This window comes from Miniopterus natalensis, chromosome 8 (genome assembly GCF_054644295.1).
Source record: "Miniopterus natalensis isolate mMinNat1 chromosome 8, mMinNat1.hap1, whole genome shotgun sequence".
NCBI classification, from domain to species: domain Eukaryota; kingdom Metazoa; phylum Chordata; class Mammalia; order Chiroptera; family Miniopteridae; genus Miniopterus; species Miniopterus natalensis.
Window position 1 is genome coordinate 76388424 of NC_142088.1, and position 18802 is coordinate 76407225.

Sequence of the window (18802 nt, forward strand, 5' to 3'; positions counted from 1 at the left end):
GATCTTTTCCTTCCATCTGTGTCGCATTGGCAATATGCTCTTCACTCCAGGAGATTTTACGTGTTTTAGCTCATTTCATCTTAAAAATAATTTTATGATAAAGGCAGGCGGGTGTTTATTATCTCCAGTGTATGTATGTGTGTGTGTATCTTTGTACACATACATGTGAATGTGTGCATCTCTTATGTCACTGTGTGCCCACAAGTGTGGTCATGTATGTGAGTACATGCATGTGTGGCATATAACCATGTATGCATGTTGACAGTGTGTCCCAAGAGCCCAAGTGTGGCTGTGTATGTGTGGATGTGGTCTTTGTGTGTGCATGCATGTATGTGACTGCGTATGCATGGATGTGGTCTGTGTGTGTGCATGCATGTATGTGGCTGTGTATGTATGGATGTGGTCTCTGTACGTGCATGTATGTGGCTGTGTATATATGGATGTGGTCTCTGTGTACATGCATGTATGTGGCTGTGTATGTGTGTATGTGGTCTCTGTGTGTACATGCATGTATGCGGCTGTGTATGTGTGGATGTGGTCTGTGTGTGCATTCATGCATGTGACTGTGGTAGTGGTTGTTGCTGTGTGTTCTATGTGTGCCCATGCATGCCTGTGCGTGTGGGGCTGGGCACGCATGCCACATGGCTGAGATCAGAGAGGAGCTGAGAACGCGATGGCCCGGGTGCCTGCGATTGCTGGGAGGCAAGGTTTCATCTCTCCTGGAGATTGATTTTGCCCAGGGAAGACGCTCTAATTCCTGTGACTCACTCGTTAGAGGAGTTCAAAGAAGCCAGGTGTCGGGAGGTGTCTGGGATTGCAGGTTTCAGAGAGATTCTCTCATTCTGCTCTGATAATTAATTTATTCTTCAAGTCAGCCTTTTTTATCAGAGGTCTTAACTGTTTCTGTGCCATGGACCCCTTCTGAATAATGCTGTAAGTGCTAGAATAAAATACAGAGGGAACCAGCTGTACTGACTGCGATGACCAGATGTTAAAGGCATCACCTGCGTGCTGTAGTCATACATGTGCTGGCCCAGCTGGTAAGGTCGGGGGCTCTGATGGCAACCTTCAGAGCAATGCCATGGTGAGCAAGTGTGGGCACATCTGTGACTTGTGCTGGTGGCAGGCTCACGGGCACTGTGATTTGATGCCCACGTGTATGGCTGAAGGAGACACCAATTTCCAGTTCCAAGTGAACGAAGATAAAAATTTATTTTTCTCATTCAACTGATACAACCTTGGTTTAATCGGAACTTAAAGCTTATTTGGAAGCTGGAAGCAACCTTATGAGCACCCAGTGCAGTTTTTCTTAAACCTGCCAGTGCATCAGAAGTAGCCATGGGACTTTTTTAAAAAATGTGGCTGTTTTGCCCCCTGCTTCCACCCAAACCCTTGGAATGAGGATCTGCAGATGGCTGAGGTTGCCTCAGAGGTCTTTAGTGCTCCCAGGGCCCTGCAGGAGGGCAGGAATCTGTGTGCAGTCTCCTGATGGCAGAGGTGCTCCTGGTGGCTTGGGTCCATGCCCCCCTTCCCTTAGCAGACCCCGGAGGTGCGGCTGCATCTCCTCCTGAGTTCAGGAGTTCTGGACACCGAGTTTCGTAGATAGCGTGGGGGTGTGCTCTCCTCCTGCCCCTGGTGAAGTGCTGTGCTCCCAGCTCTGGTCCTGGGAGCCTTTTTTGTGGTTTGCGTGAAAGAAGCCAGCACAGACCATCAGGCCCCCAGCTGAGTCTGGGAACCCTGAGTCTTGTCCCCCTGCTGTCCCCAGCTGTCCTCTGGGGCCCAGGTAAGGCTGTTGATGAGGCTGAGACATCTGCCTCTGATCAGAAGAGCTTCAGAGAGTGAAAGTGGCTGCCTGGGACCCTGGGCGCCTGGTGTTTACCCAGAAATTGTGCTAATCCCGCTAATTCCTGTGATTTACACAGCCTCTCGTCTCTGTCTACTGCCTTCCTCTTCTGGAAGGGGAGCGCAGGGGAGGACAGTGACTGATGTGCGGAAGAGGAGGCTTGTGGCGCGGGGGCGCTGCAGAGCCCCCTGGCTGGGCCAGCGCCCTGAGGCCTTCATGGAGCCCCAGGCGCTTCTGTGTGCCCATCTGCTCCTGGGCCACCAGGCAGTCTGGGCAGGGGAATCTGGATAAATACCTTCCTCCCCACACTCTGTTCACCTGGTCCCTGAGGCTTCGGGCAGCTTTCCAGCCAGAGGACCTGGTCTTTCTTGCTCCTCTGTGGAAGGTGGTGCCTTCCTCCTCTATAGGAAACGGGGTGGTGACATCACTGACTACACAGCAGCAGGATGTTAGGGTGAAGGCTGCAGGGGCTGTTCCCCAGAGCTCCACAGCTGTTCCTTCTTCTTCTTTCCAGTCTCCTCCTGTCCCTTAATACAGTTGACCCAGCCCCTCCCTTCTCGAGTGTCTTTCTTTCCTTGGCATCCCTGACACTAAAGTGTGAGGGTTCGGATTGTTGGCCTCAGTTTCCCCATTTGCATTTGGGGACACCTCCCAGGAGCCTGAGTTTGGTCACATGTGCCGACCGTGTGGGTGCCCGGACTCTGCTGGTTTCTAGTCCATTGAGCACGTGCCCTCCAGATGCAGGTCTGCTTCCCTGTGCCTACCTCATCACATCAGCAAGGGTCTGAGCACTGCTCAGCTGGGCCTCGGACCCAGGGGTGCGAGGCTTAGCCCTGCCCTGGAGGAGGTCCCAGTTGAGCAGAGAGCCAGGCAGGTGCATAGAAGATTGTGACCAGGCTATGCAAGAGGTGCCCTGATGTCGGGGCAGTGTCCATACCAAGGGAAGGACACCCAGTTCATTTGGGGGCGGGGAGCCTGGCCGGCTCAGCCTAGTGCAGTGTGAAGCATGAAGCTGATTTATCCATAAAGGATTAGTGAGTAAAGAGCTGGTGACTAAATGTACAACTGCACACTCCCCCCTGCCCCACCCTGCTCAACCTCAGCAGACAGGTGCCACCTGCAGAGCCACGGTGTCTGCAAGTAGCCCTGACAGAGCCTCAACATTTGCCCAGCCCTTGGCTGGTGGTCCCTGTCCACAGTCTCACCACCTTGGGTTGGCACTTGGACAGGGGCCATGCCAAATCCTGCTTCTGGGCTCCCTGGACTCCTGGCCCAGTGCCCCTCACAGCCGAAGGGCTCAACAATAAGTGACTTCAGTGCCTGCCGGGGAATCTGGGTCAAATCCCTTTGCCCTGTAAGGCCATCACTTGAGGGACAGCTGACTGTGGTGCTCTGGAGTATAGCTTTGGGGCCAGATAGCCTGGGTTCAAGGCCTGGCATAGCCACTTGTACATTGTTTGTCTTTGGGCAAGTTATTCAGCCTCTCTGGGCGTTGGTTTGTTCTTATATAAAATATTGGGAGGATTAAATGAAATCACACTTGTAAAGGGCTTGGCAGCTGGTAAACACTTGTTAACGGTGTGTCGTTTCAGCTGTTATTGTGATTTTTGTTCTTATTTCCAAAATCCAAAGTATTTTTCAAAGTTGGGCCTAAATTCCTGGGAGGAAAACCCATGCTGTTCACAAAATTATTTGCAATTCTAAGAGCTGCGATGCCCTGCCTCAAAGGTGCCCGCAAGAGCCGCCTTTGACTGGCATTCCTGAGCAGCTGTTCCATGCCAGCCCCAGTGGGGAGTCACTCCTGACCTAGAAGTGGTGATGAGCACAATAAGGGGGTGTCTGGTTGCTGCAGGGGTTTGGAAGTGGAAGTGACTATGACTGAAGAGTTGAGGGCTTCCCGGAGGAAGTGACATCTAAGTGGCATCTTGAAGGAAGAATAGGAGTCCCACATACACAGAAAGGGTTAAGAGCCTCTGGTTGGTGGCATGGCATGAGCAGAGGCCTGGAAGCATGCAAGGGCGCTTAGTGTGAAAAGGAGGTGAGAGAGGAGGCTGCAGGAAGACTTTACCTGAAGGCAAGGGGGCTCAACAAGGCCTTGGTCAGGTGAGGGATGGGGTGAGATTTGGTTTTGAGGATGGGGCCTGGCTGTCAGGTAGAGGACGACCTGGTGGGGGCACCAGAGATTGTTCGGAAGGTGCCCAGGACCAACCCAGAATGGAAGACCACTTGGTACAGAGAGGTCAGCTGGGAGAGGCAGTGCGGGGGTGGGGGTCTTTGGTAGTGGAAACCGCCATTACAGCTGATCAGATGCGGGGTGAATGGGGAGGAGGAAGGTGCCTCAGAAGTGCAGCTCACTTGGCCGGGAGGGATGGTTCCTGGGGCCAGGCCAAGGGGCAGGGGAGGCGGAGCAGGCCCGGGCCATTCAGACAGCCGGAGTCTAAAAGAACAGATTATACGATAGTCCTGATGGATTAGGTGGTGATCCCTGAATCTCAAGACCAGAGGAAACCCCATCACTCACCAGAATTCTCGGTTGTCTCTCCACCTGCCTTGGGTCCTCTGGACGGGGAGTTGGGAGATGTGGAAAGCGACGTGCTGCTGGGTGCAGATGTCCAGGAGGCTCGGAACTAGGGCTGCCCTCCCGGCTGGCTGGCGGCACTGGGAGCCCTTTCACGCGCCACACCCGTGTTCTCGTGTACTCCAGCTTTTACTTAGAAAGACACTGAGTACTGTGCAGATTTGGCAAAATGAGATTCTGGGTTCTACAGGTGTCAATTTAGCCTTGAGGCCCCAGGGATGGAAGTGACTGCTGCCTCTGGTGTCTGCCACGCTGCGATCCATGAGCCCTGTACCAGGGCGGTCCCTCCCGCAGGCTGCAAACCGCCTGCCTCCCTCCTGGAACAGCCACCAGGGCCTCCTTGACTCCCTCCAATTGTTGCTCGTTTTTTCGCTTCTTTTACAGCAAAGCTTCCTGAGAGGCAGCTTCCGTTTCCACTGTCTTCCCAGTCTTTCCCTAATTCCACCTAGGCCCTGGGCACCACCACGTGGCTGAACCTGCAGCTCTTGGCCTCATCTGTCTCCTGTTGCCTGTGGCTGAGCCGCTCCTTCTTCCTCCTGAAGTCTCTCCTGGTGTTTGGTGTCTTTCCTTCCTCCCTCCTCTCACTGGCCATTCCTGCTCACTCTCCTTGGCTAGTTTCTGACCTGGAAATGTTGGAGTTTCCCGTGCCGGCCATATTCCCATCTCTAGCTTCCACTTCTCCCCAGAGCTCGGTCCTGCATTTCCAGCAGTTTCTGTGGGTTTAATAGGCATCTCAAACTTCTGTGGCCCAACCGAGCTCCTGACTGCTTCCCACCCTATGCTCCATCTCAGCAAACTGCACCGTAGCTCACTCATCCAGTGCCGTCAAAATCAGAGCCATCTTTGATACCCCCTTCTTTTATTTATTTTTTAATTTTTTTTATTTTTTAATATATCTTTATTGATTTCAGAGAGAGGAAAGGAGAGGGGGAGAGAGAGAGAAACATCAATGATGAGAGTCATTGATCGAGCCCACAACCTGGGCATGTGCCCTGACCAGGAATTGAACCCCGATCGCCTGGATCCTAGGCCGATGCTCAACCGCTGAGCCAAGCCTGGCTGGACGATACTCCCCTTCTTTTAAAAAATGAAGTAAAAGGCTTGCTGTGACCTACCACCAGCCGGAGACAAGCCTCCCCCAGCCTGCATCCCCGGATGTCCTCCCTTAACCACCTCTCCTCTTTCCCTCACAGCCACATCCAAGCCCTCACCTTCTGTGGGCCCTGTCCACAGAGCACGTCCCCTTCCACCACCTTCCCCCAACCAAAGCTGCCATCATAGCTCCCTAGGTCACTGCAGTAGTGCCCTTCGCCCCAAATCTGCTCTCCGCACAACAGGAGAATGTCCCCTTTACACCGTGAGTCACTTCACGTCCCCCTCTAAGGCCTGCCCTCATCTCCTGCTGCTCCTCCAACAAGCCACTCCCTCCCACCCAGGCCCTGGACTCCGCCTTTGCCCCCTGGCTGCCCTGGGCTCCCTCAGACCTTCCCTGGGCCTCGCACCCCGACCTTGGGGAGGCAGGCCCCTCTCTCCTGCCCTGCCCGGCCACTCTGCTTTCTCTTCCCATGCTACCCATCTAACTGAAACTAAACGCACATCTGCATAATCGAGGCTTAAAAATACAGACTGTGTGTGAGTGAATAAACGATGGAGACCGTGTTGAATGAATGAGTGAGCGAACACACATGAATAAATGAAAGATGGATCCTGGCAAGCAGGGAAGGGACAAGAAACGAGGCCTTTCTTCCAGGACCTCGGAGTCGTCCCTCGATGGATTTTCTTTCCTGGGGCTCCGGGCTGGGGAAGCCTGTGAGCTGACCTCACTTCTCAGCGCAGCTCTTCCTGCCGACCCCGCGCAGCGGCAGGAACTTACTTGTTGCCGCGATTTTAAAATCTGGGGTAAAAATAATGAAAACGCGCAGCTGTTGTCCGTGAGGTCGTTCAAAGACCAGATGAATCTCAGAACTAATAATTCTCAAAATTAATTAAACCCTCCTTCCCAATTATGAGAGAACGGAGTTGGTTGCTGTAGCTGTGGGTGGCGGCGGGGAATCTGGGTCGGCGTCCCGGCTGGGCCTGGGGCAGCGCTGGTGAGCGTCTTTGTCTTCTCTTTAGGGCTGCCCCCAGGACTATGAGAAGCTAAGATGGACACGTCCAGTTCAGCCACTGCCACGGAGAAGAAAGAAGGCAAAGGTGGCACCCTGGAGGGCGCTGCTTTCGCTGACCCGGGGAGGAAGACCTCTGCTCTGGCGGTGGCCACGGTGGCGGCGGCCGCGGCGGCCGCTGCCCAAGGAGGTACTTTCTATTTTTTGCACACTTGGTGGGCAGCAGGGGTCTTTTTCATTAGCCCGTTAGGATTTAATTGGGCTGGTGGCCGATGTCGTTGGCAGACATGCTGGGTTTATGGAGGGTGAAGAGGAGGGCGCCCTGCTCCTGGATCCTAGGCACTGTGACGGACGCCTGCACAGAGGCCTACCCCCCAAACTGGGGAGGCTGCCTTGGCCCAGACTCCAGCAGGAGGGCCTGAGAACTCTGAGAGGGAGGGGGAGAGAAGGGACGCTCAGTGGCTGCTGGGCGACCCTGGGGTGCTCGGTTGGCACATTTGAGATGTGCCAGAGACACTGCTTCTGCCTCTGGCCTGCCAGGGACTATTTTAGAAAGTAATTGTCTCTTGATCCCTTCTGGCTGTAATTAGAGGGTCAGGTACAAAATTTAGTATCCTTAGGTGAAATTCTGGCCAACTTAATTATAACAGAAGGACTACTTGAGCCGCAGCCTCTCATTTTACTGCCCCGAAGAGAAATACTCTATGCTTTCCACGGCCCGTGCCAGCACCCCGGTGGGAAAGTTTGGCGGGAAGGCGAGACCTCCCCTGTGTCTGCGCAGTCCATCTGGAGACTACAGAACTATTTCTGTCTCGGAGGAATGGAGAAACTTAGATTTCTTTTCTTCCCCTTTTATTCAAGTGCATTTAGTCATGCCCTGTTGCTCTCGCCGCTCAAGCACAGCTCGGGCTCAGCGGGAAACTCGCCTGGGCCAGCGGGGCGGGGGGAGTGTGGGCGGTGTCCCACACTTTGATGTGAACACAGATGGGGCGCTGTCGGAGTGCAGGCCCCGGTCAGCAAATCGGGCAGGGCTGAGTGTCTGCATTTCTAACCAGTGATCAGATGATGTGGGTGCTGCTGTTCACGGTCACGCTGGGCACAGCGGGGGTTGGAGCCTGGACGAACGACGCTCGGAGTGGGCCGGAGCTGGTGTTTCCTAGAGTGAACTGGAGGACCTCTAGGTCGTCGTTGTTACATTTATTTTTATTTCCCCTGTGATTCTCAGTTGGAGGTCATTATCAGGATGAGTGGTTCAGGTCAGGAGAGGGATATTCAAGGCCAGCCTGTGCTCCATGGGGAGCTGGGCGTTTGGCCTCCTGACCTGGGCGATGCCACTTGACCCCTGTCCTGCTTGGAGATGGGTGCTCCAGGCCCTCCCACTATGAGGAGGGGCCAACTGGAGGTGGAGGAAGGAGCCAAAGTCCAGGATGGACTTTCATGCTGAGTGGTGTCCAGGAGGCAGACGTGGGGAGGGGAGGTTGGAGCAGGGGCCTGGCGGTGGCTTGGAGGCTGGCTCTCGGTCCTCGTCTGGCTGTGTCTGCACATGGTCTGTTCCTTCCCCTGGGTCAGGCCTGCCTGTGGTGACTGACTCCTCGAGCTGTCCCTCTGCCTGATGCATAGAGGTGCAGGCTCCTGAGGCCTGAGGGAGCCCTTGCAAGCTGGCTTAGGGTGTCTCTGCTGGGCCCTCAGCTGTTTTTCTCCAGCCTGGGTCTGCTCTCTGGAGCCATGAGTGGCTCATGAACTGCCACATGGTGTAATGTACTGCCACGTCATAGTAGTGGAGAACAGACTTAGACAGTAATTAGACAGCAACTGGGGGGAAACCCCTCTCGCATCAGACCTGTTTGTCACCAGTGGTGCAGTGACAACAGAAACTTGAGGGGTTCTGACCTGAGGTGGGCCAGGCAGTGGGCCGATATCTTGGAGTGCAGCAGCTCCACTGAAGCACTTGCCCTGTTCCACCCCACCCCCACCCTCACCCCACGGTGCCGTCCTTGCTTAGGCCCACAGCCCCCTGTCCCCTTATTGTCCAACCCCAGGGGAGCACGTGGCTGATAAGCTTCCAGCAGAGGGTGGAGGTAACCTGTCAGCCCAGTTGCCCCTGGACAGGTGGTTTGTATCATTGGAGCCTTGAAGTCAGATGCAGCTGCTGCTGGAGCGCCCCCTCACCACTCTGCTCCCTCTGCCCCTTTCCAGCAGCCTGGTGGGGAAGGACCCTCCTGGGGTCAGGGAAGAGCAGCTTTGCCTGCATGGAGCAAGCAGGGCCTCTGGGAACAGGTCCCCTGCTGCTAATGGACTGTGATGCCCATGTTCTACGGATGGAGTGAGGGAGGCCCAGTGGTGGGGCCCAGAGGGCACTGGCCAGGATCCTAGTTCTAGCAATGTCCCTGGGTCCCAGCGTGGCAAGCCATCACCTTCTCTGGGCCTCATTCTCCCGTTCAGGGCATTTGACAAACGTTATCCAGTCCTCATGGTCTCATGACATTGAGCTTTATTACATCCTATCAGAGGTGGCAGAGGTGCTGTGAGTGACTCATGGTATTTGAGGTCTTCACTTAGGTACTTGGTAACCAACCTACCTCAAGCATAATAGAAATGAGAGAGGGTGTGAGGGTCCAGAGTGAGGAGAGGGAATGGAAAGGAGGCAGACGTCCCCAGGGGCAGAACTTGGAAAACCCAGATGGGCCCCCGTGGGTATGAGGGTGGAGCATGTCTCACTCCCAAGCAGTCGGAGCCTCCCTTTAATACCTCGTTTTGTAGAGGAGGCTGATATGACGTAGGGAAGGGACTTGCTCAAGGCCACCAGCTGCTTCAACAGAGCTCAGGGTCTGGGGCGTGGGGCACAAGGTGAGTCTCCTCTGGTATGTATTTTTAGACTGTAATTTTAGGTTGTTCGTGGGTGATTTGGGCCCAGCCCACTGATGGATGCTTTATGGTAGGCACCCAGTCTCTGCATCAGCCTTGGAAAGGTATCCTGTCTATCACCATGCCTCAGCTCCCTCGTCTATGCAGTGGCTAGCAGTGTCTGCTCACTTCTCTGGAGCTGTAACTTATTTGCAGAGGGACCTTGAAAGTCACCTGGCCTGTTGCTTGACCTCCTTAAGTGTTATGAGCTGGACCTGCCCGGGCTGGGTATTTCCTCTAACAGTCGCTACCTCTCTGAGCTGAGATGTGCATCGCAGACCTTTGCACAGCAGAGCAGGGCCGGACCAGAGGGGAAAACAGGGCTGGGTCACACGGGAAAGGTGAGCTCACCTACCTGGCGGGAGCAGCCAGGACGGTGGAACCTTGGCCAGTGAGTCCTTTCTCAGCCTCTCTAGCTGCTCTGCTCATGCTTACGGGCAATAACGCTTTAACACACATTTTGACCCAGAGGGTTTTTTCCTCTTTAATTTTTAAAATTGCGTATTTTAAAGGCAATTTGATTCAGATGTTTCTTGTTGGCTTTACACTGAAACTGTGCAAATGCTGTCGTATTTTCCCCCTCGCAGTGGTTTTTTTTCTCCAAAAATATTTCTGAACCTCTCTCTGTGAGCCTCTGTTAAGCACCAGGGACCCAGCCACTCCAAGTCTCTGGGCTGGGATGATCAGAAAGGCTGGAGCCATAAAACTCTGAGCCAGGTCTGATCCAGTGAGCTTTGCTTGTCCCTGCAGTCCAGCAGCCACACAGGCTTTAGAAACCCTGTGATGTGCTGCAGTGGCCAACACCTCACCCTTACAACTGAGCACCTCCATGTGCCGGGTCAGGGCCCTCCCTCTGTGGTCCCCCACCAGCAGCATTGGTATCCCTGGAAATTGTTGGACGTGCAAATGCTTGGGCCCCATTCCAGACTTCCTGAAGCAGAGTTTCTGGGAGGGGGTTCCAGCAAGCTGGGGTGATTCTCATGCACTTGTACGTTCTGGGCTCTCTGTGTTCTAGCTGTGTGAGGTAGTGCAAGCCTTTCCGTGTGTAAAGTGTGAATCATATATATGGAGCTACTGTGTAGAAGTTACAGCAAACATACAATGTGCTTCCACCTGCCTGGCACAGGGCACCTTTCGGATAGTAGCTGCTCCTGCTGTGCAGTGCAGAGAAGTAGGAGGCAGCCCAGACTCTGGCCAGGTGGCCTGACTCTGTGCAGGTATGTGCCTCAGTTTTTGCATCTATAGGATGGACATAATAGTAGAACCTACTTCATGATGTTGTCAGAATTACTTGAGTTAGCACATGCAAGGTGCTGGGCACATTAGTCTATGTGAGGTCTGACTTAAGTATTTGCTTTAGTAACTGTTACCAGTCTTTCTTTTCTAGGCCTGTAGGCTCTGACTTAGAAAGTCTCGCCTTTACTGCTAACACTTGCTAACTGACCTGTTGAGGCCAGACAGGTGGTGGGAAGCTCAGATTTCTGGTGTCTTCCCACTCGAGAGGACCACACCTAGACTCCAGTCCGTCTTTGCCTCTCTGCCACAGGCTGTCCTGGATAAGCGAGCTTGGGGACCCCTGGCCTCTAATTCATCCTCTGCCTCGTACCCTGGAGGGTGGGGCCAGCCCAGAGGTTGAAGCTGGCCTCGCCTCAGAATCTCATGAGAGAACTATAACAAACCCAGACTCCCCGGCTGCCCAGATCCGCTGAAACAGGATCTCCTGACCGGGGCCTGGCCATGTGTTTAATAGGCTTCCCAGGCCCCTGGATGCAACGGGACTGGATCCCCGGAAGGGGTGTGACCCTCACATTCACCAGGGTGAGCACTGCATGACTCTCACTTGGCACAGTGCTCCCTTGATGCAGGGGCCACCTAAACTGGCACCAGCCACCCCTTCGTTTTGTTCACCGGCTTCTTTGAAAGTTTCTTCGAGGTGCATCTTTGCTGTGCGGTGAGGCAGCCCACCTGTCTTGGGATGCTTCTCAAATTCAAACCCGGAATGGCAGTGGGGCAGCACATCTGTCTTGCAGCTCTTCTCAGACACCGAATGTGTGAACAAGCCAGGCAGTGCGCATTCTCGCTGAGGTTCCTAGGGCTGGGATCCCCGAGTCATGTGGGCCTTACCATGCCCTACACTGATCAGTACCCGGGTCCCTGGTGTCTTTGCCCCTCTCTACTTCTGTGCCACACCCCTCCTCCACCGTGTGGGCAGAGCATCGTTTGTTCGTCACTGTGCCCCATCCCCTTGGCAATGATTGTTGAAAGGGGGGGAGTCTGATACTATCAAGTCAGGTGTGTGCCCAGTGGGCTAGTGCAGCCAGCTGCCTCTGCTCGCCCTAAGGTCCCCTGGCACGAGGTTCATTCGGGGCTGGCCTGATCCTTGGCCCCCTTCCCTCCCGAGACCCCTGGAACTTAACCACATGGGCCAGCCTCCCTGGCTACCTGAGCTGCTTGGCTGGGGCCACACACTTTTGCCTTGAGCCCGAAATGCACTCAGATGTGACTAAGTGGTCAATTACTCTTAAGTGATTTTCAGGATTGCTGTTGATTTTCAGGATTGCTGCTTCTGAGCTTGTTTTAACAGCTCAGCCACACAGAACAGCCAGTTCCTGTCGGACTTTTTCTGGAGAGTAGAGCTCTGTGCCTGTCAGCTTTGTGTACCCAGGAAGTGGGTACAGCGTGACTGCCGGCGTTTTGTTGGCTCTTGATGGCACCCGCATGGCCTTGGGTGCTGAGGGTGTCCTGGAGGGTTGGAGTGCCTGGGGCTCAGGGTGAGGGCTGGAGGCTCCTTTAGGTCAGTAGCAGAGCGCAGTGGGAAGGTACTGCCCTTCTCAGCTCCCCACTTGTTACCTGTGTGTTCTGGGGCAAGGCAGTTCACGTCTCTGGTCTGTAAAATGGGGATACTTTCTGGCTGTGGTGAGGTGACATGGGAGAGTGTCTCTAGGATAGTCAGCAGAGTGCCTGTTTAGTGTGAGGTAAATGTCAGTGACATAAACCTGAGTGAGCATCCCTGCATATCGTGGTCTCACGCATGACACCAAGACCTCATGCCTTAAACACCACTCGAAGCTGCCATCCAAAATCAGACAGGAGGTCCCACTTGCCCCCAACACAGCAGACCCCTCCCCTCTGCCCCTGTGCTCTGGGAGACACCCCCCACTTGGCTTCTCCCCTTGGTTGTGGTGGCCAGCTCACATGATAGCACTCTGGACACATGTTGGTGTTTTCTAGCTGGCACATGTGAGCTGGCGATCTCTGCCCATGCAGAATGAAAGCATCTGAGGGCAGGTATGTGGCTCTTGCTCTTGCTCTCTCTTTGGGCCGTGGCCATGCCTCAAGGACACGGCCTATTTCTCATGGTTCATTGTGTTAAATTATTGCAGTGTTGGGGGGAGCTTCGAAGTTATTTCCAATTATAGCAGTCTCTCTTATTTGTGGTTTCAGTTATCTGCTGTCAACCTCAGTCTGAAAATATTAAATGGAAAATTCCAGGAATAAAAAAATAAGTTTTAAGTTGTGCACCATTCTGAGCAGTGTGATGAAATCTTGTGCGCTCTTGCTCCATCCCACCCAGGACACTAATCGTGCCTTTGTCCAGCGTCTCCACACTGCGTATCCCTCCCCTTAGTCACTCAGTAGCTTCCTGGGTTACCAGATTGGTTATTGGAGAGAGGGATACTACATTTCACATAACTTGTATTACAAAACAGTGTTATAATTGTTCCATTTTATTATTAGTTGTTGTTAATCGTACTGTGCCTAATTTATAAATTAAACTTTACCATAGGTTTAATTTATGTATGTACAAGAAAAAGCACAGTATTAATAGGGGTCAGTAATATCGTGTTTTCAGGCATCCACTGGGGTCTTGGAACGTTTCCCCCATGGGTAGGAGGGACAACTGCAGAACTAGAAGGAACTTCAGAGGTCATATAGTTCAAACCTGTTCATTTTACAGATGTGGAAACTGAGATCCAGAGACGTGAAGCACAAATGGTCACCTGGGACTGGAAACTGATTGCCTAGGACCTGCCCATGGAATGGGACACAGCTGCCCCCAGCCCTGCCCCCCTCCTGGCCTAAACCCCCGCTTCCCAAATTGACAGTATTTATGTCAGAAACATTTTTCTGATGTTTGGTTCTGTCAAAACTAATTTCAGCATTTCTCAAGCTTGGTAAAAATATAGCCTCATTACTTTGATGTCAGTGCATAGTTTACTATTAGTATATTCTGGGCTTTATCATTTTAGTCATGTTTAACACGGCTGCACCAGGCATGCACTATTAAATCTGGCTTATTTTACATTCCTGTCCGGAATTATTTATTTGTAACAATTTCCTCTCTATCAAAAGACACAGCTAATGCTGTGTTTTAATGTGTTATTTACACACAAAATAACCTATTTACAACTCAGTATGCGCCAGAGGGAGAATGAATGGGCCCCAGTTTCCTGCGTTCTGTTATATCGGAGTTTAACAATCTGGTTTGCTAATAGAACCATTTATCATTGGGGGGGGGGGGGAGTTGGTAATTTATTTTCTGTTTGTGGCCAGGTCTCACCGCCTCTGATCTCAGGAACATTTTGAAGATAATGAAGTCAGGCCTGGTGTTTGGAGTGGATGTGGGACACCTGGAGGCATCGGGGACTGAAAATAGAGCACTGTGGTGACAAATCTTGCCCCGGGAGCTAGGCCTTCAGTGACGTGCAGTGTCTCCCCAGGCAAAAGAGGGAGGGGTGGGTGGACATCGGTGTGGGGAGTAGCAGAGTAGCCCCTGGGAAGTGCAGGGGCTTAGGGTCAGTGAGTTGGCCCTTGCGCTCCAGTGGGGTGTGCAGATGGGGCCTGAGAGGGGCTCCAGCCTGGGAGGCAGGTGGAGCTTCCTAAATCCCCTCCCCAAACTCCCCTCTCCAGACAGCAGGGAAACAGCCAAAGAGGTTTAAGGCAGACCCCTGCCACGTCTGCTCAACTTGCAGTGGAAGGGTCCTAGGCCAAGAGACTGGACCAGAGAGAGGCCCCTGAGTCTGCCAGCCAGGTGTGACAGGGGCGCAGGGTGCTGCCTGGGGACCTGTGGGACTGGTGGGTGGGGAAGGAGAAGGCCTCCTGACTGCCCTGGAGTGAGGCCGGGGTGGCTGGGATCCCAGGTGGATGTGTGGCCATTTGATCGTGCAGGCTGATGTCCCGTGGCTCTGTCGGCGCCTGCTATTCATCTGCACACTGATGAGAGAAGCAGACGCTGCCGTCTCCCCGAAGCCCTGAGCCAGCACCAGGCAGGGCAGGAGGGAGGGTGAGAGGAGGCATCCAAGAAGCAAGAGCCAGAGTCCCTGTCCCCAGAGCTTGTGGCCCATGAGAGAAACCACATTCCTTCTTATGATGCTGATGTGGCCCTTGCCCGATGCCTGGGGTGTTCAGGAAAACCTTAGGGAAGGAGCACGCCGGAAAAGGTCCTACACGCCGAGTAGGGCCCAGTAAGGCTGCTGCCTGCAGCCAACTGCCCTCTGACTAGTCAGGGTCCTGCAGCGCTTAGCTGAACACTTAGATCAGATGGTGGGAGAGAAGTTACTGAAATGATGTTTGGGAAGTGTGGCGGGGCTTAGGGCAAGCCACAGGGATGGTGCATGGAGTGACTGCCCCTGGGCCGCCAGCCGGTTAGTTCCCTGACCCATGAGGCTCAGGCTTGTTGACAGGGTTTGAATCCCTGCTCTGCCACCTCTCAGTTGGGTATCTTTTGCTGATCTGAACCCCAGTGTCCTCATCTTAACAATGGACAAAATACTTATCTTTTGAGGGCTGGGATTACAGATCAACAGTGTAAAGGGCTTTGATAGTACCTGGCATGTAGTAGATGTTCTGTATAAAGTCGTTGCTGCTATTAGTATTATTATGTGATTATTCTAGAACTTTTCCCAAGAGTAGTACATGTGCTTCCCATAGATACTTGAGAGTGAATGAATGAATGAATGAATGCACAGGACTCTGAACTGAGTCTCCACATGGAGCAGCAGTTTGCCCATGATATGCAAGGAGTGACAGCATGGACAAAGGTCTTGGGGTCTGAGAATGGCTCAGGGTGGCTGGTTCTGTCAGCCCTTTGGGGAGGGGCTCCCTTTACTCCCCAGCCCCAGCCTCTGTCTCAGGGCTAGGGAGCCCTGCCAGGCAGTGTCCAGAGGCCCCTCCTAGGTCTGTGTCTTCCAGCTGCTGCAGAGCCAGGTGTGGATCCTGGAGGCCCAGCCCACTCGGACCTGAGTGAGCAGGGCTTGTTTGGACACCCCCACCCCCAGGCTCAGACAGCCTGTCCTCCTGGGCGGGCCTGGAGGGAGGGGCTGGAGGTGCTTTGTCTGGAGAAGCTGTGCTGTCTGACCTTGCTCCCAGTGGGCACAGACCGATGCCTTATGTTTGTGGGGATCAGGAAGTCGAATTCCCAGACACCAGGCAGCGAGTCGTGTGGTCTGGGAAGGTCACGTCTGTGTCCCATTTGAGCAGGGCCATTTTGGAGAAGAGGGTTTGGGTGTGGTATGGTGCTGGGCAGTGGACACCAGGCACAAGCTTCACACCCTCCTTAGTCCCCATCATTCTGGAAACAGAGGGACATCCAAGGGAGGCCCTGTGCTCAGCAGAGAGGTGGCCCTGCTTGGTGTGGCAGTGGTCAGGGGAAGAAAGCTCCTCCCGCTTGCTGAGTGCCTGGAACCTACCCTTGGACTGCCACCTTGCCCCTGGGTTTGTGCAGAGGGCACGTTGACCTATATGCTTCCTTGAGACCTAAGTTACCAGGTGCCAGGCCCCTCCCCAGTGTCAGCCTGGTGGCATTGGAGTACCTGGGGCTTGTGGAGCTGACCCAGGGGAAAAGAGGGTTAAAAAGGGAAGCCCAAATTGCCAAAGATGCACTTGGCTGCCTGTTTTAGTTCTGAGGCTGGAGCAGGTGGGACCTTTGTCCCATTTTTGGTCCCCTGAGTCTGCACACTGGTCACATCCCTCCAGGCTGTGTTGGTGACGAGGGAAGCAACAGGTGCCTTCAGTTAGAGGCAGGCAGGTGGGGGTCTCCATCCAGGTCAGAGCGTGGGCTGCCCTTGCCTCACCTGTAAGTGGGGGTGAGGGAGCTCACCTGGCCAGCTCTTCAGAGGGTGAGGGTCTGGCATGTGGGTGACCAGGGGCTGCTGTGGTTTTTCCCATGGAGAATGGCATCACCTGCCTGAGAGGGCCTGTATCTTCAACGGCTGGAGCAGGGCAGAGCTTTCTAGCCGACCTCAGTCCACAGAGGCCTTAACATACCAGGCCCCCGCTTTCCCAGCTGCTACGGGAGGAAGGGACAGAAGGAGGGAGGACCCAGCAGCTCCACCCCTAGGCATACACCTAAGGGAACTGAAACACGCTCATACAAAAACCTGTGTACAAATGTTTACAGCAACACTGTTCATAACAGCTAAAAACTGGAATAACCTAAATGTCCACTAACTGATGAATGGATACACAAAAAGTAGCAAATTCGCATAATGGAATATTATTTGGCAATAAAAAGGAAGGACATACTGGTCCGTGTTTTTACATGTATGAACCTTGATATTATTATGCTTAGTGAAAGAAGCTGGACACAGGGCCACATGTATGATTTCGTTCATGTGAACTGTCCCAAACAGGCAAATTCACAGACACAGAATGTAGGTCAGTGGTTGCCAAGGCTGAGGGAGGAGGGGTGGGGAGTGACTGCTGCTGGGTATGGAGCTCCTTTTGGGGTGATGAATGCTCTGTAATTAGATAGTGGTGATGGTTGCTCAACCCCGTGAATATACTAAAAACCACTGAAAAAAAATAAAAGGGGGAATTTTATGGTATGTGAATTATACCTTCCTTTTCAAAAAGAAGGGAGGGGAGGGAGGGAGGAAGGGTGAAGGAATAAAGGAGGGAGAGGGGTCAAGGAAGTTAAGGAGGGGGAGGGTGGAGGGCTGTGGCGTCTGGGCCTGGCCTTGTCGTGGCCCTGGCCTTGTCGTGGCCCTGAACCCCTAGCCTAGTCCCCAGGCTGTCCCTAGGCTTCACGAGCATCGCTGTCCCACAGGGAGGACCTGGCTTGCCCTGGCCAATGAGCAGCTTCCCGGTGAATTCTATAGGCTCCAGAAGCTCTAAAAATAACTGGAGTGGAAGGCGGGTGTTTAATGACAAAGCAAATAATTACATTAAGGGTGCGAGTGTGGCAGGGAGCTGAGTAAATCACTTTCGAGGGCGGCCAGCCTCCAACTGACTTCCAGTTCTTCATCACCAGGTTACATCCCCCCTTGGTCTCCACATAATTGATCTTGGCCTGTCGTAGGCTCTGCAGCAGGGGGGCTGCGGGTCAGGCGGGTGGAGAGAGGGCCTGGCAGCGTGCCGGGTGACCCTGGCAGCCCTGCTGCTGCTCCTCCAGGTCGGGAGGCACTGGGCTCCTGTGGCTCTGCTGGGAAGGGCCAGGGCTCGGTGATCCCTGCAGCTGGACAGCGGCAGGTTCTTTTCTACGCTTCTGAGTGGCAGGGGCCTCAGGGCCATCTGGTCCACTGAGGCCCAGAAAGGGGAAAGGTCTTGCCAAGGCCACACAGTGAGCATGTGAGGGAGCCCAGTAAGAAGCAGATCGGGGACTCGGAAGCCAGGGGCTCTCCCTGCCCCATAGGTCTCCCAGGAGGGGTGAGCCTTAGAGCGCCGTTTCCATGGGGATGTGGTGTCACTTGTCCCTCAGAGCAGCCCTTGCAGAGGCCATGTGCAGGGTGAGTGCATCTCCCGGGAAGTGGCAGGGTTGGCACATTGCAGTTGTTTGCGCACCCTCCCGTCTCCCCTGTTCTGGCCTGGAGCCCCTGGTTTGCCCCTTTGCTTCACGGTCCTCCTGCCCTCTACCCCATGTCCTCAGTGAGTCCCAGGTGGTGGCTCTCGGAGCCCCCCACTCTCTCCTTTGCCCATGCCCGTCCCTAGACTGGCTCCAGCCAGTGGCCGTGGAAGACAGACAGCAGCCAGGTTTAATGCAGAACCCCAGGAGGGCCATGTGTGGTGTTTGCGGACACGGGAAGATGCAGGCAGCACCTTGGCCTGAATGGACGGCTCTTCGCCATAGACTGAGCTAGGACACTTGTTGCAAGTGACAGAAACCCACTTAGCCCCCCTGAAGTACATGGAGTTCTTAGCCTCCGTCATGGGAACCATGGCTGGCTGCAGGGGAGGCCCTGGTGGTGTCACCGGAACATTCTCTCTCTCCATCTGAGTGGCCTTGTCCTCACCAGGTGATGAAGAGTCACTGTAGGTGAATGTGGGCCTGGCACCCCCAAGCTCTCGTGGAGAAGTGTCTCCCTTCAGGTGATTCTGGCTGAAGTCCAGGAGTCTTCTCCTTCTCCTGGCCAGGGTCCCCTGCACCCTGTGAGC

At 54.0% G+C, this 18802-nt stretch overlaps 1 protein-coding gene across 1 annotated transcript in view; it reads left to right on the plus strand.

Moving 5' to 3' along the window:
- Positions 1-18802, plus strand: part of GLI2 (GLI family zinc finger 2) — a 237076-nt gene that overhangs the window by 54576 nt on the left and 163698 nt on the right. Inside the window, exon 2 of the mRNA XM_087819912.1 lies at positions 6537-6716. Coding sequence (XP_087676038.1) covers positions 6566-6716 — 151 coding nt within the window. The 5' untranslated portion in view covers positions 6537-6565. The remainder of the gene's footprint in view (positions 1-6536; positions 6717-18802) is intronic.